This window comes from Neodiprion fabricii, chromosome 5 (assembly GCF_021155785.1).
Source record: "Neodiprion fabricii isolate iyNeoFabr1 chromosome 5, iyNeoFabr1.1, whole genome shotgun sequence".
Taxonomy (NCBI): domain Eukaryota; kingdom Metazoa; phylum Arthropoda; class Insecta; order Hymenoptera; family Diprionidae; genus Neodiprion; species Neodiprion fabricii.
The window spans coordinates 18,114,550-18,138,591 of NC_060243.1; the positions used below are offsets into that span (position 1 = coordinate 18,114,550).

General features: G+C 36.3%; 2 protein-coding genes across 4 annotated transcripts in view; both read right to left on the reverse strand.

Annotated features, from left to right (window-relative positions):
* Window positions 1-1,472: 1,472 nt before the first annotated feature.
* Window positions 1,473-19,709, reverse strand: LOC124182666 (endothelin-converting enzyme 1-like). 2 transcript variants are annotated; one of them, XM_046570204.1, is made up of 18 exons: window positions 19,554-19,709; window positions 18,198-18,372; window positions 17,495-17,622; window positions 16,015-16,077; window positions 15,663-15,859; window positions 14,894-14,998; window positions 14,693-14,804; window positions 10,366-10,588; window positions 10,087-10,212; window positions 9,900-10,004; window positions 9,618-9,800; window positions 7,228-7,356; window positions 6,966-7,130; window positions 6,777-6,877; window positions 6,454-6,647; window positions 3,473-3,642; window positions 2,764-2,925; window positions 1,473-2,485 (listed from the first exon to the last, which is right to left on the reverse strand). In XM_046570204.1, the coding sequence occupies exons 2-18, from the start codon at window positions 18,336-18,338 to the stop codon at window positions 2,273-2,275; spliced, it is 2,517 nt and encodes an 838-aa protein (XP_046426160.1). In that variant the 5' UTR covers window positions 18,339-18,372; window positions 19,554-19,709; the 3' UTR covers window positions 1,473-2,272. The 2 variants fall into 2 exon arrangements, with proteins under 2 accessions (XP_046426160.1, XP_046426161.1); XM_046570205.1 differs by having other exon boundaries at window positions 17,481-17,622; window positions 19,554-19,708.
* A 695-nt stretch (window positions 19,710-20,404) lies between these two features.
* Window positions 20,405-24,042, reverse strand: part of LOC124182233 — a 57,850-nt gene continuing 54,212 nt past the window's right edge. For both annotated transcript variants that reach the window (XM_046569185.1, XM_046569184.1), the window contains exon 16: window positions 20,405-23,352. In XM_046569185.1, coding sequence (XP_046425141.1) covers window positions 23,188-23,352 — 165 coding nt within the window. In that variant the 3' untranslated portion in view covers window positions 20,405-23,187. The remainder of the gene's footprint in view (window positions 23,353-24,042) is intronic.

A 24,042-nucleotide genomic window follows, 5' to 3' on the forward strand; every position in this document is an offset into this window, starting at 1 on the left:
GAAAAGTTCTCACTCGAGGTTATACCTCAAGGATTTCTGACGTACTGTAATAAGTTTTTGTACGTCAATAAATATCAGACTCGTGTTTTTTACGCGCCAATTTAGTGTTTAAGCGGTCAAAACCACCCCGAAAGCTCACCTACAGAAAGTAAGGGATGCAACCGCTGAGAATGAAAGCACTGTCGATATTATCGTTTGTTTGTAGTGAATAATAACCGATTGATTTTATTAAAAGAATTTAGGTCCTTATCGAAAAATCTTGGACCGTCGTTTTTTACGAGTACACTTTAGATAATATCGTTTGATTTGCGAAATCTGCGCTGTCTTTGCCCTAACTAATAAAAATTGTGAGCATAATATATAAATCTGAGATAAGTGTGCGTTTAGTTTGTAGAATGCAAAAGAAAATCACTTCAGTCGAAAAAACTAATGAGAAATCCTATTACAAGATTTGAAATGGCGCAAAAAGTTCAGCAGAAGAAAAAGAAATTCCTTTACGAATCGTGTGTTTCGTTATACGCTGCAATTTTAGACAGTTAGTTTGGTAAAGAATAGATAGTTTCTTTAAATCTCATTTGTTATTTGTTTTCAACATTATTTATGTTCTTCTTCACATCTTGTTCCTATAACCACACCTATAACCGGACAATGTACATTTTCAAGTGAAATTCGTTATTTTGCAACATTAAGCATTGTCTAAAATTCGACCCATTAATGAACCGTCATGAACTCGAGGCTTCACTTGTATTTTGCAAATATTCAATTTAAATATTGAATAGTTGTCTATCGTTATTTCATTCAATTCACGTCTGTAATCGTAAGAATTAGCAAAACCCATCTCTGGATCATCTATCGTCTTACGTGACACGCTAAACGAGGACAGATGGCAGATGCGGATTGTGTTTCCTCAGAATTTTGGAAAAATTGCCAGTGTTGTGACATTTTACGCTAGATTAATCGGGCGCGCTTTTTTCGCGTCATCGGTTCCGCAAAGGCTTTCCAGAAAAGTGAAGAACTCTCTATGCGCTAAGTCTTCGGCTACTCGGTCAATTTTTCTTCGGAATGATTTGATAGGTACTTTTCGCACGTCGCAATGGTCCTTTTTACTTCCATTTCAGAGCATGAGATCGATCTTTCCACAACTATGTACACTGAGAAAAAGAGAGTGTTCGATCGAATGGAATATTTACTTCGTTAATCATCAGCAGGAAATTAATGTCGATTGAAAAAGAAAAATATCTTTGGTTCCCAGTAAAAATAATCAAGCTAAAGACTATTTATTTTAACGAATATTACGTTGGGTTTGAAACGTTTTTCATCAGCGTACGCATCTCTGTCTGTTTCAGCTGATCAATTTTTTGCCATTGGCTATTGAAATAATTTTTATTCACTGCACTGAAAAGATTAAAATTTTGAATCCAAGAATATACTTTTTTCGATATTTGTTACCGGATGAATTATTGATCGAGGAATAATTAAACTCTTTTTGTTTATTTCAGACAAATAAGCATATCCATCTTGGGCAAATCAAAACTTAAAGGGTGTTCATGTCGCATGCAACCCAGTTCCATACTTCCTGATACCGGATACGTGTTATTCATAGTTATTTCGATTGAACTAAAAACGTGGAGATTGAAAAAATTATCTCCTAACTCTTCAAGGCAGATTGTTTTTTTTCAGAAACCACGGAATCAGACTGATTCTGACGAGCCGAATGGTTCTATAAGACAGATGACAATGTTTATGCCCTCAGAACTGCACGAATTGGTTAATTTTGTGAACTTGTTATCGATTCTCATATATATTACACATTTAATGTACAGTCCCTAACTATTCTCATTTTTCAACTTGACCAAAAATATATTTCTGGGTACAAAATGAAAAATAATCTTGTAACTGTAACCAGAAAATCAAGGGTGAGTACTGTTCTCTCTGATTATGGTCATCTGTACCATGTCTTTTTGTAACTATTGCGGTGATTAGATGTTGATGCAACGAAAAATTGATGTTGTGGCCTTGGTTGATTAAAAAACTGTTGCAGTAGGCAGAAAATATAGTATTGATAACTACAATCACACTGAATGAGTACTCGTACCAAATTTTAATGTAACCCCAACAATATATAAACCGTTATTGAAACGTTACTCTAATCTCAATAGAATTTTTTAGTAATTATATAGAAGTGATATTTTTCACAGTTCACTGGTATATTTTTGACACAAACGGCTGTTTCTTGAGATGAAACATAAACTCATTAATTAGGTGGGAGTACTTAGATATCACGACCGAAGTCTATACCGTCGAGGTGAGGAAAATTATATGTTTTTTCCTCAGGGCGGACTTTGGTTCCCGTTTTGCACTGCCAGGCTTCTCCAAGGGCTTCGTTATTGGCGGCAGTTATCGCAATCCGTAGTCGGCTTGGCAAGTTTTCGTCTTCGTAGAGCGATCTGAAGGATGTTGTGAGAGGCTTCTTTGTGCAATGCATCTGTAAATATTGGAACAACAGTTACGAGCGGTCAAGTGGTAGGTTTAACAATGAAAAGCGTAGTGCGTATCAGTCGAAAATGATCTATGATCTTTCCTCTTTACCAACTGCTCGGTTCCTCTGTCAGCACGTACTGTGATTTCTCTATGAGAATACAGTATTCAGCATCCGTTGGAGCTTAACCATTTCCCGTTAGACTAATTTAGACGTTGAACATACAACGAACAGCGACCACATGCATAAAAAAAAAGTATTACAAGTGTCAATTAGGTAGGCACCTGAGCATAGGCCAAGAAGAATTGTTGTATCTCGTTGGATTCCGAGTTCGAAAGCCAGGGCAATGGTATTTTGGCTTCCGCGGGTAAGTTTAACATCGTATCGTAGGCGAGTCGCAGGCCGGCGTCGTCTGAGAATCTCTCATTGAGACTGAGGTCGGATATCTGCAAATTCAGTCAATTCCAGACAGTTTATTCTGGTTTTATTTATGAGATTAAGAATTGGGGTTACAATGACAAAATACATGATGTTTTGAATTATGACATTTTCCTTATTACATGCGTAATGACACTAGTTTGACCAAATCAACAGTCCAGCGAAATTGAATTGAATTCTACAAGGCACTCGCTTAGGGCATCCGAGCAAAATTATAATTATTGAGCGTAGTGAAAAAATCAATTCTATCCATTTACTCGTGCCGGCGAGTTATAGAAAATTCAAAGTATGCGTCCGGTGTGAATTCGATAAAGATTTTAACGAACGACTTGTTACATACAACTGATTTGGTACAATTTTTTGAAATCATCCACAACTTTAGCAATTAGACAGTCGGGATTTATCATAATTTATTGACGATTTACCCGAGTCATTCAAACTTTGCTCAGAGAATACATTTTCAGAAATGCAAAAAAAAATTATTTTACTACGACCCCATATTTGATTTGTCTAACCAATGAATAAAACGGACAATGCTGAACGTCTGTGGCTTACGCTGTAATGAATATTTTGAGAAGTCGATGGCAGGAAGATGGAGTCCATTTTTCCCCTCAAATTTTGGTAATGGTTTTTGTAGTCGCTTCTGTAAGCTGTATCATCCTCCGTGTTAGAGCAGAAAACAGGCGCCACTTTCCTACCTTTCCAACCGTTCAGGTAATTTATGCCTGAAAAGAGATTAATAACTGTCTCAATATCTCCTATGTATATCGTCATATGTATTCTCTCAGCTTTCATCAAATCTGAGTTGTCTGTCTGATCTCTCGCGACACAGTTCGCACATATCTCGCTCAAATAAAGTATATCTTTTATTGTGTATTAATCATCGACTATCTTCAATCATGATGCCGATTCACTCGCTCTTGTCTTCTGTCACTAATTCACGGATCCCACGTCAATGATCTAGCTATCTTTGTAAACATTAATATTTTCGGGAATGCCGAGATTTTCGGGAATCCGACCCGAAACTGATAGATTTTTCCCGATCAGAGCTGAAGAATTCTGGTATCCGCACGTCCCTACTCGAGGCGTTATTATACATAATTACCGTTATTGTATGAATAATTAAAAAACAATAGCGTAAAGGTTGCACGATCCAACTTTCGGCAAATATAAGTTTCAATTTAGCTTCCCCCTGCCCAATTTCCCATCACATTTCAGTCAAGTATACTGAAAAAATTTATAGTTTTGGCAAATATGAAATAACTAAAAAATCTGATGCACTCCCGGTCCTTCAATGTTCTATTGTTATACTAACTATAAAAAATGTAGCAACATCAGGTATTATCATCTACATCGCCAACGATAATCATATAGTTACGTTGACTAAACGCGGTTTTACTACGAAACTTCTTTGGCATAATTTATTTGCTGTGATTGCCATATCAAATTTACTCGCTCGTATTACAAAATTACATATTTTGATACTACATTAGGATGCTCGTAAGGATTGTTACGTCTGGCAAAACCAATCATAATATATCGTTATGTCGATTATCGTTGTTGTCATCCGGTTTCAAGTGATGGGGTGGTTATGGTGTTCTTCCGCCCAAGAATTGAACTCGTTACGTGGATAAGTTTAACATTTGTATGTAGGGTGTCCCAAAATTCGCGCAAGATTTAAATTTCGCGAAATTTGTGCGGTAAAGTGTTGCCACCAAAAATCAAAATACAGCGTGACAGCTGACAGTTCGGGGTTATTAAATATAGGGCGATACTCGAAATAAAAACGCGTTTTCATTGTTGAGCAATAATTTAAAAATAACGAAGGCTTGACAACGACAGTTTGCAATTTTTGCACAAAATCTGGTCGGAATAGTGATTTAAGTTCATCAAATGTGAGGAGATCAATTAAAAATGTAGATCGACTGGATCTATTAGTCATCTTAAACACTTTGGCTGTCGTTGAAGGACTCGTACCTTTGAGGAGGAAATTGAGCGCTGTGTCAGCGAAATTCAGCCATACTTACGCAAAACGGTACTGCAGAAAAATTTCAACAAAAGAGCGCGTATATGCCAGCAATGCTATTGTATACACAACTCCGTTCTGTATACTTCATGGATCAATAAAAAATCGACTATTTGTAACTATAAAGCAGGGTTTTCCACCAAAATTACTCTTTGCGCGAGTTTTGAGACACCTTATATAGTTGTCAACATATGCGATAGATTTAATAACTAAACATAAGCATGTAATCATTTGGAGTAGTTCTAATCAACAAATAGAATTCAAATATGTAGCCTGATTACGGCCATTATGCACATCTTTCTGACATGTCAATTACTTATAATTGATCGCAAATCGGGAAAAGCTAATTTTTATCTTAAATCCCGAAAAAACGCCGTACGCACAATTTTGTTCGGGACGCCAACCCGTAGACTTACAGAGATAGACTGCGCGCTCTGTTCACCAAGCTGAAGCCGTAAGCCGTATTCAGAGAGTGAGAGAGAGAGAGGGAGCAAGAGTTGGCCCTCTCACTCTAACCGGTGACTCGGGTCGAAGTACAACAAAAAGAAAGGTGGTAGAAATCTATAGAAACGACTCTGAAGCTATCCCCGTTGGAAGAATCCGACTATCTTTGCAAACAGAAGAGTTAGCTTTTATAAAAATCAAAGAAACGACTCCATCTTTTGTTGACTCAAAGTATAAATGAAAAAAATGGTGATACAAGCGGGCACCAACGAAGTACAATTGATATTAGTTTTTGAAATGTTTTTTTCCACAGTCGTGTGACAGATTCACATAGGTCTTAAGCGGCCCCGTAACACCGCACAGTCTATCTCCATAAGCCTGTGTTCGAATCTGGGACTCCACGGATGACTATATTCTTTAATGGCGACAGAATATTTAGTTAAAACAATGTCAATTAACCGCAGGTACATCCTTCTTTACGCGGATCGGTCGCGATTTATTTTCATAAAATGATGATCGAACGAACAATTTTCCAATAAATCGGTTTGGTTTATTAAACGATACTTATCTCTACGTATATGAAAAGGAGACGTACATAATTTCCATAATTATGGCATCTATTTTCATATTGAATCGAACTCAAGCGCCGTTCGCGTAACTCGTTCGCGCTGGTTCGTTCAACTACAGAAAATCGTTAACGTTTTCGTTGCGTGTGAAATTACAGTATGGTTAACTGTTCATACACATGACGGGTTATACGTGTTAAAGCAACTACGCGTTATTTTCATGACAATCACACCGAACGTTATACGTACAACGCAGCGCCATGCGTGAAACCAACGGTAACTTCATAGCAGTCGCTACCAACGAAGAACATAGTTGCCATAAATGATGTCTTTCGCTATATTCTTGAAGTTGATATCGTCATTCAATTATCTAGTGTCGCAGTGAGGGAAGTTATATTTAATATTTCCCCCAACTACAGTCGTTCTATGTACACATAGGTATATCACGTAGTTGTTTTGACTCTAGCATTTTTTTAGTGTACTCACGACGCGTCACGTACCTGTGAAGTCAAAATGATGAGCAATTTCATTGGCGATAAGCGTTCCAAGAGTAGCTAGCCCCAAATGCTGCGTTGACGTGGTGTAGGAACGGTCCAAAAAGCGCCAATCTACAGCTCCGACCGGTATAATTATTTTCTCGAGCTCGTATATAGATGAAGTCGACGCGTCGTACGGTTGGGCGAAGTACGTCCATCTGTGAATCGAAAATCGACTTTCAGACCAATGCTGACCGATCGGGACAATTTATATTCCCTGCGAAACTGATCATCGATTTCGTATCGCGGGGACCGTAAAAATGATCGTCAACCAAGCAAACGCATACATTTCTTCGTTTGGCCGTTTATCCAGCATCTGGTACATGGACGTTCTGTACATCTTCCGCAGCGCCATTGTGTCGTTGAAAAAATCGCCTGTGAGTTCGATCTGTGAAGAAAATATAACGTCTGTGGTTTAAACAATCCGTTCTAGCCCGCAATCCGAAGGTAGGTGTCTGCGGTTTGATGTTGCATACCTCATTGTCGTTTGATTTATGATAATCGGTTCGGTGGGCGGGTGTCGCGATTGAGAGACTTGCGATTTTCTTCAAAATTGCCTCTTTGCTCTTCTTCCCAATCCATTTCTGTTTCAACACATTCGACTCCAATGTTTTCCTTAATTTTTCAAACATTTCGGTCATCTGAAGCCACAACAACAATCTTGGTTCACAATCAGATCGATACATCGTGAATTATATGCTTGGAACGTCGCAGAATTCGAAGGCTTTATTCGCTTACCGTTCTGTCCATGACCTCGAGTTCCTCGCTTTTGAATGATGACATGTATAAACTGGATGCATGCGTCTTCATCAGGTTAGTTGCTAGTCGCTTGCAGTAATTTTCGACATCGTGGCGCGGAGCAGCAAACTGCAAGAAAAAAAAAAAATCCGGAAATTGTACGAAATAAGTTGGTTTCAAGTCGAAACTAATATTATATCGCGTTTCTAATTACTTAAGGTCGTAGGCTTAAAATTAGACGAGCTTTTAGTGTTCGTGAAGAGGAAAGGCGGTATAAATTTTTGAATTTCCCGTTTCCTTGTTCTCAGATAAGAAAGGAAGTAATCGGAATTACCCCGAAAACAAAAAGGTGAGTTTTCAATAGATCTCGACGTTACGAGATGTAGAAAATGACATGCAACCATTTTCGGATGGACGTATATATGTGTGGATGTATGTTTTATGTATGCATCTGTGTGATCAGTTATTTCGTCCGACGGCATCTCGAGAGCGAGTTACCGGATTTCAATTAGTTTGGTCCAGTCGACGCAGCTTCTTCAAACTTCGAGCTGATTAAATTTTGGCTTTGATCGTTTCAGTCGTCAAATGATTTAAATGAGAAAATTCCAAAATATAAAATAAAAATGATATCTTGAGAATGAATTAAGGGGGGGTAAAGGTTTGCACTTTCGAAAAATCGAATTTTTTTGTCTTATCTTATTGTTAAACATTTTACGAATATATTCCCAAAATTTTAAATCGCTCTGAGCAAAACTCTTGAAGTTATTGTCTAGTTAGTCTCCTGCCCTTTAACACTATAGTTCTGACAGCAGGTATACAGCTTATTCACTTCTATCGTTCTGATCCATTATCCTGTTTCGAGAATATTTCATTTAGTAAAGACAGGTAAGTAAAGCCATAAAGACATATTTTATATTTGTATGTACATACTATACACTGTACAATATTTTAAAACGAGAGACGAGCGTCAGTTTGTCGTTGTACGTTTGATCGTGCGCTTTTGATTTTTTCTCAAAACTGCTTTTTCAAAGTCCGTGTTCACTGCCATTTAAAACTACTTGACCGATTCATTTCAAACTTGGTACACATTTTCTACATATAAAATACCTCCCCCCAACGTTTACTTAAATTTTTTGTTTTACATTAAGGGGGTTTCTCACTCACAAAATGGCGGAATTTTTCGTGGAAAATAGAAGTTTACACTTTAGATGGTGACAAAAAATTTTTAAATGAAAAAAAAAAAAAATTATAGAACTTTGGGGGGAGGATTTGATGGTACTTTGACTAAATTTTAATGGTTTTCGTTTTCAGATAATTTCCGAACGAGATATAGTGAACAACGCAAGTTGTTTTTTTTCTAAGACGTTCTGGGGCCAGCTCTGTCACTGGCTTGTTTTCCAATATTTCCGCATGAAAAAATTACAGAATATTTTTAAAGTATACTTAATAATGTACAAAAAGTTTGAGTAAATTTGCTCAATCCATACTTTTAAAAAAAAATCACAAAAAAGTGTTTTTTTTTTATGCTGAAACCCTTACCCCCCCCCCCTAATGGATTCGATTGAAAATTGGTACCGTAAGGTTTGTTGGGTGGCTGATCATGAATCTGAGGTCAGATTTACGAAATCCAAAATGGTGTATCCAATATGGTGGAAAAAATCTAAAAATATTCGGATTTTGGTAGAAATTAGTAGGTGGAGGTCTTTTGGGTCATTGACAACGAATCCGAGCTCAGACTTTCAAAATTGGTGTCGGTGGATCCATTATAGTGGTTGAAAATAAAAAATCGTTATATTTTCATGTAATATGGTACCTGAGGTCTTTTAAATCGTTAATCACGAATCTGAATTTGTAGTTAGAAATTCGAACTGGATATTATAATTTTTTTTTTTCTGAAAATCGGTGAAATTCGAAAAGTGTGATCAAAAATGTCGATATTGAAAGATTGACAAGTTATTGACAAAAGGTAGTCCGTATTATGTAAAGAAATAGATCGAACAGTGTTGAGAAGTTTTCATAATGGTTTCACCAAAAATGTTTAATAAACTTATATACTTATATAAATATATTCTTTGTAAAAAAAGCGATAAAGGTAACAACAAATTATTGTCTGGTGGATCTACTGCACAGCACACTCTATTGGCCTATAGACAACCTTTTGCTTTCGAATTTTCGGATCATTGATGCTAACTTGTTCATGGATTTGTTCATAATTTTTGTCGGAATCAGTGAAAAAACACGAGGTGACCCTTCGTCCGAAAAATCACATTTTGGCGCTTATGACTTCAAGCTATCAAATACGAGATAATAGTTTTGAATCGTCACGATACAGACTCTTCACCCCATGCATTTCGATCTCCAACGGCCCCTCATCAAATGACGAAACTTACCTCGTGATAGACATCGTGAGCGTAAATTGCGAGGAGAGCATCATTTATCCACGTTTCGTCACGAATCTGATAGCTTCGCAAGGCGACATTCTTTACAGCTCGAGTAAGGTCTTCAAGAAGATAACCATGCCAGAGTTTTCTTTCCACATTTGCTCGAGGTGGTAATAGTTTCTTGAAATCAAGCTACAAGAGTAACGATGTTTGATGAAATTCTTCGATATATCATCGGATTCTTATTTTTTCCTCTGTTGCAATGTGTAGAATTCTCTGTAATTTACTTACGAATGGCGGTTGTTTATGTGCCGATCTGACAGAGAGGTCATCGTCACCCTTCAAGATATATTTCTTGGTTGCGTAGGCCTTACGGATTTCATCTTCATCCATCTCCTGCAATGCAGAATCACCGTTATAGATGACATATTATAGACGATCATTGCACACGTATGGAATCAAAAAATGAGATACATGCCGGCACAAGGAAAGGTTGAATCAGCTTCTCAACGTCAACCCCGATTTGCTCCGATTGATCATAATCCGTTCCGAAAATTTTTTTCACGCTATCTTTGATGGACGTTGTAAAGGTGCCCAAGTAGTTCTGTCAACAAAGTTTACTTCAAGGGTTAAATTTACTGTTACAGCTAATATAATTACCTGTCATTCCAGCATCGCATGTACGTATAAGATATGTAATCGTGCTATTGGATTGTATTATGTAAAAACCAGGTATCGAAGGCATACTTAATCTCACCTTGCACTCTTTGTAAGTTCCGTAGACTTCTGTAAATTTCACTTCCGGTTCGTTTCTCACCGATTCCAGCTGTTTATAGCATTCCTCTGCTCTTCTATTCGTGTAGGGGTCAGTTCTGCTGATCAGTGGCCCAATTTTCCAAGTAAACTGAACTGTTTCTGGCTCTGTGTTACAATTCCCTTCTTTTACTGCGAGGTCTGGAGTAATGTCGAATAAGAGGGCGCTGCGAATCAGACCTCATGCTTATTCGATAGGATTTAGATTTTTTTCTAACAACGAAACTTGCATTCCATCCGCGATTGCATTGACTTGTAGTCAGAAGTGACTCGAGAATCCAAATGTTATAACTTTAATGCGTTTCGGATGTAACTGTACGACCATTAGGGTGGTTAAAAAAAAACCTTTTCTGCTCTTACCCCCTCAAATGTTAGTGCTTGATAGAAAAAAATCCTCCCAACAGATGAGCTCTCCAGCTTAAGTCGGGTGGGGGTCAAAATTCTCGTTCTCAAAAAAGAAAAAAAAAAAAAAAAATGTTAGTATTCATTTATTTATACATTTTTGCGTTCTCAATTTTTATCCTTCTACAAGTCATCTTTTCGTATTTTTGGTCTTTCTACGTTTTTAACTGTCGGCAGTTTAATTTTCGGGATTTCGTCCCGTCGACTTTTTGGTCTTTCGCATTTTTGTACCCCACCCCTCAAATTTAACAGGTCATTCATTTAACATGGGAAGTAAACATGGAAAGAGCGACAAACACTAACATCTGAAGTGGTAAGAGCGGACAAAATTTTTTTTTTTAACCACCCTGATGAGCATGCTGTGAAAAGTGCCTTTACCTCGATTTTATCACATCTTCTGTCACGTGTTTTCAGCTAGAGTAATACCAAATTATGTCAAATTCTGAACATTCATTGACCGTAGTTTGATAGCAATCTTTAATAAACACAGGAAAAGCATATTTTTTCGCGAAAAGTTCAAGTTTAATACAGTACATGAGATGATTCATGTATCATGAACATGTTGTGTCGATGTGTTTGCAATAGAGGGCTACCATTTGAGTCCCGCAATAATCCTACAGGAATTGGGTTTTAGTGGAATCGTCTGGATTTTTGATATGTTATAGATCTTGGCATTCTGAACAAAAGCCTTCACAGGCACGGCCCTTCCCTATGAATAGCTTCCAAGCTAGATACCACCGAACCTTACAATGTTCATTCTATTCCCAGTTTCCTTTGTGCAAGACAAACAACGAGAAGAAAATTATTTCTAATAAATAAAACTGAGGCATGTAACCGGACATGACCACCTCAAGTCTATAGACTCATCCCCTCCTGCAACCTCAATGATCTTACGTGTAGACGACGTTACCTGGCGGGACTTGGGTACAATATTTGCGTTTTTTATGTCAAAGTTTACCACTTGACCCTTTCAAAACTGAATTGAATCTAGCGCTGGAATAAAATTTGCTTAGGCGTGTATCGATTCCCTATCTTTCAAATGAGCTTTCTAATCTTTTTCAGAATGTTCCTTAACCTGTATTAAAAGCTAAACGTGGGTCCATTCTAATGGATACGAAGTGTGCATTGGCAAGATTTGAAGAAAATTTAAATTTAATATTCCTATCACTACTTTTATTATATACTTTGTGATGTTGGGAAAGTTGTTAAGTAAGCGATTGGATAATTCGAAAACATATTGATGATTCGGAAAAAATATTGAAGTAGGAAAAATGATAAACAATCGATAGAAATAATGTGTCCAACCCGAGAGATTATTCCTTTTAATTATAATCCTTGAATAGCATTTATTTCTTTACAAGTGCGTTCTACATGTTAAATAAATATCGTTACATGTTTTTCTTGCGTGCACATATGATGACCACTAGGGTGTGCCAAAAAAAATTATTTTCCCAAACGCGCATCAAAATTCTGGTAGAGCATCTCAAATAGAATACCTCAGCCAAACATGAGCTCTTAATATGGATATTTAGAGACGCCTATTTTATTATTTGAATAACACTTATTGTTAGAAAAATAGGAGGACTTTCAATTTATTTTCTCGTAAACGGCTCGACTTATAAACTACGTAAATACAGATTCTTATGGGAAATTTCACACTATATTAAAAGTTCTGAGATAGAATTTTCCTCGCTTTAACTGATCAGAAGATATTCAAGATGACTCAATGTTTACAGACGAATATATCTTAATTGGTTAGAGTTAGGAAAATTTTATCTCAGTACTTTTTTATAGAGCGTGAAATTTTCTTTAAGAATCTGTGTTTAGATAGTTTATAATAGCCGTTTACAAAAGAAAAACAAAATTCCGATTTTTTTACGTGTTATTTAAATACAAAATGGAAAAAATTAAATAGGTACCTTTAAATATCAATATTTTGAGCTCATATTTGGTCGAGATATTCTATTTCAGATGATTCACTGAAATTTTGTTGCGTGTTTGAAAAAAATAATTTCTGGCACTCCCTAATGACCATATATGTATAATAAATCTTTTTTTTCTCATAACAGAATCTTTGCATTAATTGTTGCCAAGCTTATCTATTTTTTCATGACGTTTGAGGCTATCCTGGGAGCATAAATGTTTTTTCCAGAAAGAGAGTTGACATTAAATAGCCTACAAAAGTAGAAATAAAAACAAAAGCCACACGCATCTCTTTTTTTAACTATTGAAGCTGCACTTTTTCGACTCGAAAACATGCTCAAATGAAGGAATAGTCTTCAATATGTGGTTTTTCAAATAGTTATTGGAAATGTTGTCAACACCCATCCTTTACTAAAAACTCTGATGAAAGAAACATTTGTTCTGAATTTTCAAAATGCACAACCACTGCAATGGTCAAGGGTTCTGAAAGGGTCAAGCTGCTATTTAAGTCGAATGAAAATACTCTCATCACTCTGAAATCATCTTGGATGAAACGTTTCAAACAGGGAAAAATACGATTATATTTACGATCGTAAGAGATATGAAATTTTTGGGTCAGAAATATTTTGTTACGGCTATTAGTAGGCGTGATGGAATTAAAAAAGAATCTGCCGTGAAATCTTTTTTTTTCGCGATACTTTTCATCGTCATGAGAATGGAGAGTCTGTCGGGCTGTTTGAAAATCTGCCGTGATGATCGCAAAAACGGCTAAACGAAAAATCTGAAACTGCCGAGACTTGACAATGAAGTGAAAAAGTATTGAAAGAAAATTTAGAAGAATAAAAAATTTTCTACAGAACAAAAAATTCATACATTTTTTTTTCCAATAAAAATATAAACTTGGAAAAACATAAAGTAATTTAATGAAGAAGAGAAAGTATAAGTTTGTTGATTAAACATTAAAAAGCGATTCATTTCCGGTAGAACCGAAAGTTCAAATTGAAAGGGATGTGGAAATTTTTCATGGCAATCATTTAGGCTGTGAAAATCTGTAATTTATAGATTTTTTCATCGAGATGTTTTCGAAATCATTGCGGAAGTTTTTCGGACAGACCAACAGGCCGGCAGACCGACCGACACTTCTATAAAAACCTGTTTTTCGAATTGTAGAGGATCGGAAACGTAAAGATTCCTTAACATTAGCAAACGTGATTTTCGACTGAAACTAATACTTCTCTGACATCAGGAGAGGTGTTGAAAAGTAATAATATTTTATGATACTATTGTATGACATTCTTTAGATGAGAAAAAGAACACTTCAATTTTTCTTAGCGTACTTTATGAAACAGTTTGGGAGATCATAGGACTAAAAATACAATTGTCGTAAAAACATGCCATTTTTCACCAATGGAAAAAGAACGGGCAACGCTATCGTATCCAGCGCACCAAAATATGTCGGAATTACACTAACTCATTCATTTACGATTTTCTCGCAAAAATTTGATAACACTGAGATGATATTATTACTTTAGCATTTAGACTGAGAAATATTTTTTATAATCAGGTATAGCAACCACCGTGATGGATGCATTTATCGCGGAGTGATTGTCAGAATTCTGTTATAAAAATTAGTCATGTATGCACCAACATGACGAGTGCTTTACCAATTTCGTATAAATCTCGTAAACTCTTCAAGATTTGGAAACATACTTTCGAACGATTAAAAAGATTTCGTGTGTTTTTTTACGTCTAAAGCTAACATTTTTCATTGACACGACGTGGCGTCAATAGCCTAATAATCCAAACCAAGGTCTACTTACATACCTATGCTTGATTCATAAATGACTACGGCGTTCTTCTTATTGCTTGCCTTTTAAACGATATATTTCACACCTGTGATCAAGCGGGCAAAGATTAGCCAGTAGAAATACTAATGGTAAGCTCACCTGTTCCGTTCGAGAAGTCTCTGAAGCGTATCGCGGAATTTAGGTTGGGTATCATCCTTCCCAATGTTATCCGTGTAATTAAAACGTCCGATTTCTTGTACAGCTCGTCGAACTACAACGTGATGAAAACAATGCCTATTACTAAGTACAAAAATACCTGCCGTTCATTTGATTCGGTCCAGTAAGGTTTCAATTGCCTACCGTTTGCCAATCTTTCAGACTGATTGGTCGTCTTTTCGTAATTCAGGCAGCTTTCGTAATAGTCGAGAAAGGGCTGTTCGTCACTTCGGCGTTTTTGAGCCTCGGCTAGAAAATGGAAGAGAACAAAAACAGTTGATAACGTTAACACAGAAACGTGTGTACTGCACACTGCCACCCTATCCAGAAGTTTCAGTATACCACCCAAAACTACAAGCTTGATCTACCGAGCACGTTTTTCGGTTCAATATTAGTGTAATTTTGGGCGCATTAAATTAATGCAATTGATCGAGTTGCACGCCCGTTGGTCTTTTCTTTCGCAACTAGGTATCGCCGATTGGCGATGAAATACAAAACTACTTCCACTAAAGGAATTTCTCAGACTCTACATCGACTTATGTTCGTTAAATGTGTGGACGAAAAATCCATACGACTGGCCTCGACTCGTGTCATTGCAAGCTTCGTATCGAGAACTTATTAGATGTCTCATGATATTGCATTGTAATCTTGCATCTATCGTGGAACAGTCATACATCGACATGTTACATTTTTAGACAGTTTATTATTTTCGATTATTGTGACACAGCCAGACACAACGATTTTCCGCGTCAATGAAGTAGATCAAACTTGTACCAATACAGTGAAAAAATCCTATCGAATTATGCTTCATTTGAGTGCACGTCGGATGATTGACTCAGAACATCGTTTCTGTCGTGTTATGTTTGAGTTCCGTTCTCACGGTAAACTTGTATAATAACGTGAGATTATTTACTGAAAATTCGTTGCATTGCTTGTTCTGCGAGGTCATTTTCTATCGTGAGCTGGTTATCTTCGAACTCTCCACAAGCGTATTCATAAAAATCATCACACGCATCGGAAAGATGGTTCATGTAGGAAAGAATTCGACTCGCTGTGCCTTTGGCCATTTTTGACATAATTTCAGATAACGTCACAGGTGGCATGTGGTTTCTGAAAGTATCAGTTGTTGTATATGAGGTAACAAAATCGAGGAACTACAAGACAAAGTTTCGTAAAGTAAGCTAGTGAGCTGATCACGAATTCTCTAAGCGGCTACGTTTTATACAATTAACGAACGTTCATGATGAACAAATGAGGTAACTCACGTTAAAGGTAAAGTGTCCGGTGTTTCAGTAATTGTAGTCTCCCGTGTAGATTCGCCGTCTGCCCTGTTGACAGGAGATGGAGTGCAATTACCGTCAAAAATGACAATATTCGATAAAAATGTCTCGAAACTCTAATGCGACGGTAGAAAACGGACTGCGCCACCGTATTCAGCGCACCAAAATACGTCGCAAATACATTTACTCGTTGATTCAGCAGTTTCGATAAAAAAATTTCGGGGCTGTAAATCGACTCGGCTAAACTCGCCTCTTCTATTATCGCATAGCTATAATGTGAGTCAAGATTATTTTTCATTTTTATATAAATGAATCTGGTCTTCATCTTGTACACTTTTGTTCACGGTATATGGATGAGATAAACTGTACAAGATTTTAACGTAATTTTGCGAAAATGTATAATTCAATAATAACTTTCTTGCGTCTAGAAACTCTTTGTAATACGATACACGGGAAAAAATCGAATCGCTTCAGCCAAACACTCGTTATCTTCCGAATATGGAAAAAAATACTCCGTGGATCGAGAAAAATTTTACTCGATGTTAACAAGTCTTCTCTTGTCTCGAAATATCTACACTGTACAGTTGATCCTACTCAATCTTCCGGTGCCTACACAAATAATTATTTGCAGTAGTAAAATATTTTTTACACTAACCGTGAAGAAATGTTTTGTTGAAGCAATAATTGTTTTTTTTTTTAACGACGATAAAAATCTTCCGTTTCTCTCGTGTTCTTTCTGATTATTTGAATAAGACTAAGAACAATCGTATGTTTGTTAGAAACAAACGTTACGTTAGAGTAGATTGCTGAAAATCTTTACGAGCTCGTGAATTTATACCTTGCTATCTAATTATTCCAACAATACGAGTGTTCGATTTATTCGAAAGTATGTAGGTCAAACATCATTGACGTGTAATATTTGGAAAAATGAAAATTTATCCATCCGGCGGTTTGTCATCGTATAAACTGAACGGCAACCGTTTCGCTTAGTAGCTTGTTTTGCGGTGTCCACGATGGCTCAAAAATATTCTTCAAACTTGGAGACAGTATTTCGGGACAGTACCATCCTCTTTACTTAGATTTGAAATTAATGACTTCTTCATTTCGTTGACAAGACGAATGAAGCGAAAATGAGACAATTTTAAATAGTCTGATCTTGAGAAAGAGATGAGAATACCGTCTCGGAATTCGAAGTAAATCGGTTGGACAGTTTTTGAGATATTGTGGGAGGGGCAAAAAAAATATCACCGAGTGAAATGATCGACGTTATTGAAGACGTCAGTGACAATAGCTTCTGGTAGTTTATTTCGATGAAAAAAGTCGTCAATTGGGCTCGATCTATATACTCTTGAATGAATGGACTCACAGTTGAATTGAATAACCAGTTGTCGAGGTATAAAAAAAATTAGAACACGCTCATTTTCTAGCGATCTACTTGTATATTTCCGTACAATCGTATTCTCACGTTATGTAAATCTGATCATCGGTCGGTTGCTGAAGCTTCAAATCGATGGATATATGTAGATCATATATTTGAGGGCTCGTTCTGTTTGGAATGTAAGATATTCTATGATATCCGGTCTTTGGTCGAGTCTGAAAAAAAATTCAGATGACAAGCAATTGACATTAGTAAACGTTCGCAAATGAGCAGTTGCTCGTCGATTATGCAGAGTGGAGAAAGCGTGTCATGTAATTCATTTTCCGAGTCACGTGAGTCTTCGAATATTTCAATTCGAACTCGGATAAATTCCAATTTATCGAATCATTCGGTGGGAAACGCGAAACTTCGATTTGCATTTTACGTCCGTGTGACAAAATATCCAGATAATTTTCAGAAGAACTCAGTCGAACGAAATGTGTGACTGTAAAAATTATTCTCCACAGGACATTGAATGTAATCTTTGAAAAGTAAAGAGTAAAGTTTAAGTTGAAAGATCGATAAATTCGCACGTTTACCAAAATTCAGAATTAAGATAAACCGTAATGTAAAAGTGAAATCCGAAAAATGAAATGATAAAAAGTTGCATATTTGAAATGAAATCCGAACTGTTCAGATATTGTGACACAGGTGTGTTGAATAAGTACTATGTGAATTATTCGAGAAATTGTGTCACTTCGATGAGTCATTGCGTGCTGTTAGTTTGATTTTAAAACTTTATCATTCATACCTCTGTTTGTGTGACAGCAAAAACGATTAATATCGGTAGCGTGATTTGCCAAAGATTCCAACTTCCGTTGAACGGCCGAGCATTTTTTGAAGTGGCTTTTGCTGACGTGGTCATGTTGTGTGTTCGAAAAAGTGCAGACATCTGTTACAGTTAGCACTCCGCCTGTTCTTCACGTCTGTACAAAATTATTCTTATACGATTTATTCTGCCAAGACATAACATTTATATAACGCAAGCATGTTTTACGCGTTCTTTCACGCGTGTTTTCAGTACGCAAAGTATCCGTTTCTATTAGGGTAGAGTGCGTCTGCGAATGCGCATGCGCGGAGTACTAAAAGGAACACTTTTAACCCTTCGAAACATGCATTTTTCCTTGCTGTCAAATTCCTTGAATCCGGGTATATGAGGGTTCTCAAGGTCGCTAATTTCAAAAATGGGATCAGATTTGAGAAGTTTTCAAAATTCAAAATTACGAATCTGATATGGCGGACTGAGAATATTGAATTTCGTAATTTTGAGGTTGGATTCGCTTTCATAGACCGGGAAAACCACCGAGTGACAAATTTCAAGCAAATCGGATAAGTTTTCATACTTCAAGTCCACCGTATAGGATCCACCATTTTGAATTTTAAAATCCCAACCTTGGATTAGTTTTCAGCAACCCGTCAAACTCCCATGTGACCAAAAAACATTGGATCCGATGTTTTCAATTTTGGAAGTTGGACGTCGGATTGATTTTCAGCGACCCCAAAAATCCAGGATTACCGAATTCCACTTTTCTAGTCCCCAGAACCTTCCCACAATTACACTTATATTCTGTAAAAACAGGCATTGTCAACACTTTGTTTATTAATAGCGCTTACCATATTCGCGAAATCATTATAATCCCTCTTAAAACATCAATATTGATATCTTAGAAGTTCAATTATGCAAAAAAAAAAATGACAGCAATATCTTAAAAATTGAATGTAATTCAGTACATCTTGAATGACCGATTCGAAAAAGGTGTCTCATACATCAAACACTGTGCCGTAAAGAAGGGTTAAGTACTCGGAGTTGAAAGCGGTCTTTTCAGTACTCGGCGCATGCGCTGTCGCTAACAAATCTGACATCACGCGACTCCAACTTGAATTTAGCGCTTGGTGGAAAAACGCGTAACATACTCGAGCTTGTTATAGATACCATAAAGAATCGTATGCAAAAAGGAGGCAACGGTTTTTGTCACCTCGCATATTTGCAATATTCATCTTCGGCTCACGTGCGACTCATGTTGCAAATTTACGCTTGGCCGGAAAAGACCGAGTTTTCCTCCTTGTTAGACAATATATTACCGAATACTCATCGTTATTGACTCACGTAATTCTCTGGAGATTCCCGCATCAAGTTTCTTCTTGCCATGAGCCGACTTGCACGCAATATTTTTCTGCAAGGTAAAAATAGATGGAACCTTTGCTGTTTTCGGTTCGAGCTACCGATTTCGACTGACTCTCTTCGAAGTGCTAATCAACAGGAAAATTGGACTGTATCAAATGAACGGTCACGAAGATAACCTTTGTACCGAGACTTGTTATTCAAAAAATTACGTAAAATGACGTGGCTCGTAGATTGTACAGCATTTCGCAACATGTTCCAAGAATTCGAAAATTGAATGTTGTGAATCATGTAAACAACTATACTTCGTGTAGAAATTCATCCGGACTGTATAAAATCACGGGTCACTGATTGTAAGGTAACCTTTTCACTGCGACACGTAATCTCAAAGATTCCGACATATCGCGTAGTGTGTGAATTTCCTCGTATTTCGCAATATCTTGTGATGGTAAAAAAGCTGAACCAGAACTCTAATGACAAAAAATAAACAGTCAGAATCAAATGAATAATCAAGCATCCTGTAAAAACTTATGACTCGTGTCAAATGATGAATCTTATCACGACTCAAATGAGAATTATCTCCACGCAAATTTCGGTATCTCAAATGTCTACCGAGATGTTTACAACTAACGAGGATAGTAATTGTGTCTTGCATAATATTTACCGAATAGATGTTCCACTTGGAAAATTTAATAATCATAGCGATGGCAAGCGAGATAAAGAAATTCCGAATTGAGTAAAATTACTCGAAACGAGAAACAAATCACGTTGATGATCGAAGATGATGAGAAGGATTCGGAGGTTGAACGGGATAAAAATAATCGCGCTCGGGTCGATTCAGTTGTGTCGAATTTTTCTATTCAAATATTTATACATGATATTCCGCATACCCGAAATCGCCGAAAATTTCGGTGTCTGCGTAAGAATATCATACACTCGTATACGTATCATAAGTTATGTTCTAATGGTAATTACAGAGAATCGCAGGTTTGGATAAGTTTACGCAATAAATGAATTGCGGAACATGTTTCTGCGAAACTTCTACGCGTCTCAAAATGGTTCGCACAATTCTATAATTTCGATAGTTACACACATGGCGCATTGCGTACCTAAAATTTATAATAATAATCCACATACGTATCGCCACCGAGTGCGCCAATTATCTATATATATAATAATTATCTTATTACATAACGTATAATCTATATATTGTATTTACTCAAACTGTCTGCAATAAATGATGATTATTATTAATCGTAGTGAGTAACGTTTAATGTATGTAATGCTAACTATTTGTCAATTGTAATACGAAAGGCAAGGTGGTTCGACAAGGTGGTTCAAAGCTTATTAATTATAGGTTTTCGAATTGTTTTCCCATCGATTGTCGTCGAACATCATCCGAAAAAAATTCACCGTTCGGTTTATCACCGAGACTTAAAACAGCTGCGAATCGATACGTGGGAATAATACATTTTTTGTGCAATGATAATTTGATTATTATCACAGAACGTTATTTGAAAATGCATCAATTGAAAATTAGGCACCGATGAATAAGAATTATTAAAAACAAAAAACGCATATTTATAAGAATCACAGAAATAATAATGCGAGATTACGGAAAATAGGAAGAAACAGATTGAAATCAATATTTCGGTGGTGATTCTCAACGCTCAGAAGAACCCCCTGTGAAAAAATACCCATCGTAATAAGTACACGAATAATAAGAATATACATATATGTGTATATAATTCGACGTTTTTCTAGAATCATGCCAAAAATAGCAATTCTAACACAAGCGTAGAATATTTTGTCCCAAAGTTTGAAAAAGAGAAGTATCAAGAAATATAACGATTGAGCAATTCTTGGGTTGAAAAGTAAAAGAATTCGTGCAAACGAAGGTCCAAAGACTTCAAGCTCGGTAAATAACACAAAATAAATTAGATAATAGATAATTGACTCGATAAAACTGTTGGAAATTTTTTTGCCTGATGCGGAAGATTTTTCAAAATTTGACAAATGTGAATTTGAAATGCAAATTTTTTCTTCCGCTGGACGTCACTGAGTTGATAAATTATGTCTGCGTTTATATGAGGATTGTTTTCGTCACGTTTTCTCGGTTTCGTATATTAATTAAAATGACATTTCAATTGGTAAAAATCTACTTGAAAAAATGGTAATGTAGGTAGATATTTCTAGTATAGTTTGGAAAAAAGTACGTATGTATGTTACGCATAAGGTAGATTATTCTATACCTAAGCGTGGGCACTTCTCTTATAATATATTTACATAATGTCGTATAATAAGAGATATATAATAGAGTACGCTGATAACACGATAATCGTAATTTAGTTATTTATATATATATACGATATAATTTATGTAACTAGCCTTACAATATTACATATTTTATGTAAGTTATTATCAGCGCAGTTTTTGTTTGAAATTACATCTAAGTATTAAAACGATGATGTATATCATACACGCAAAAATAAAATATTGCAGCGATTAATGTACATACGTGCTACGCGTATTGTAATATATGTATACAATATAAATTTATTCACACTGAGAAGAAACAGTGCAATCGAAATCAAGGCAACGCATAGTCGAATTTCTATTCCGTATAGCCAAGGTTTGTATTTTGATTGAGTAGAAATTTGTTTGATATTCAGAAGAAATTATTTTTTTCGCTCAAAGTATAATTAGGTAAAATTTAGTAACTATTAGTTTGATTTGGGCAAACTTTCACTCTGAAATTGCATAAATCCTATCCACATAGAATATCATAAAACTGAAATATGCGTAAACTTGTTTCGAGTAAATTTTTCTCTCAACGACAGAAAATCGGTCAGTATTTTTGTCATTAATTACACCTATCATCGTCACTTGGGCGTGAATTTTAACGTGACTAATACGTCTAAAATAAAACAGTGAAACTCGACACGCTGAGTGACCGACTGCGCGTGTGCAGAAGATTCGATCTCCATTCGCTGGCGAGATCGTGCGGCGTCAAGATTTTTGTCTGCTAAGCAGGGGAGCCAACTCCGCGGCACGGAGCACGAAATGTGAAATTCCCTTTGTCAGATGGCAAATTGAAAGTATGTTGTTACGATGACTCGTAGCAGTAATCAGTCATCAGTCAGTTGTTAATAGAAGTTTTCCATGCCTTCCCGAATCGTTAGATTCGTTATTCGAGACCTGCCCGACCCAATAACGTTCGCATGGCCCGCATAACCTTCAAACGCCGAGCCTGACTGCTGAAGTTTGCGTTGGCCAGCCTGCGTGAAAATACGACGAATCTCGCGCATGCGCAATCGGACTGAAAATCTGTCAAGTTTTACCGTTTGCTCTTGCTATTTAATATAATTATATAAATCCTAATGAGTATATGCGGATTATTTATTATATATATTGAACACACGCAATATCATAAATCTGACAGTTATTATACGCGTGCTAATTGGAGCACTCGACGTAAATTCAATGTATACGTATACGTATATACTATTATATTAATATACCGCACTGAAAGCTTGGGAATTCAACCTCAAATTGATATTGGACCCTCATTTTTACTATCAGAATTACGAATGTTCGTTGTCATTATGCGATTTCCGGCTCATTCATGGGTTTCGACTTCGTTGTCTATGCGGCTGCTTCGTATTCCGGACTTTCCGGTCCACGGATAAATGTCCGGACAAGGCTGGCACGTCTTCATGTATCTTACGCCGCTTTTATGCCACAGATTGCAGACTTTTGGATTGTTGCACTTCTTCGGTCGTCCCTGAAGAAAAAAAAAAAAAACAATAGTAAAAGATTAAGTCTCTGAAAACTCCGTTTAGGCTAGAAGTTCAACTAAGGATCTATCAAAAATGGAAAGTCAGAAAATTATACAAGACTCTGAATCGATAACTGAATCAAATTCTGACGAGTTTTGAGTTCTGAGATCAGAAAACTATCCGCGTGGGAATATAAAAAAACCGAACACCGTGAGTTTTGCTGGAATTACAGTGATTAATAATCTAAGATTGGTTACATTGTATTAAAGAACTCTAGTCAATGCCAAATCCGTATAAATTGTCCGATTTAAATTAATAACAGCTAAATTTGTTCGTAAACGTATAAATAAGAACACAAATATATGCATGCATGACCCTGTACCATGATTTTGCATAGTTTGTTATTCCAGTCAGTTCAAAAGCTAAATAAAAATTCAAGCTCAAGGATTTCGTCGATAATTCACTCACAAACCATATAACGTATGGTTTATCAAAACTGGATACGCGGTACTGTTTTGGTAAAAAAAAAAAAAAAAAAAAAAAACAAAATATAGAATAGTATTTTATGTCAAACGTTTGTTTTTCAAATGTTGTTTTTTTTTTGTTCCTCCATAGTTAGCGGGCATTGATTCAATCTAATTCAATTCGAATAATCTCCATTGCACTCATCTAGTCTTTATTGCATTTTTAATCAG

What these genes read in the sequence shown, in the direction of transcription:
- LOC124182666 (XM_046570204.1), bottom strand. Translation starts at nt 18,338, where the DNA reads ATGTCTGCACTTTTTCGAACACACAACATGACCACGTCAGCAAAAGCC. An exon ending in CTCAAAATATTCATTACAGC is followed by an intron (nt 2,926 to 3,472) that starts GTAAGCCACAGA and finishes CTGAATTTGCAG; the next exon opens with ATATCCGACCTCAGTCTCAA. An exon ending in TCTTCTTGGCCTATGCTCAG is followed by an intron (nt 2,486 to 2,763) that starts GTGCCTACCTAA and finishes CAATATTTACAG; the next exon opens with ATGCATTGCACAAAGAAGCC.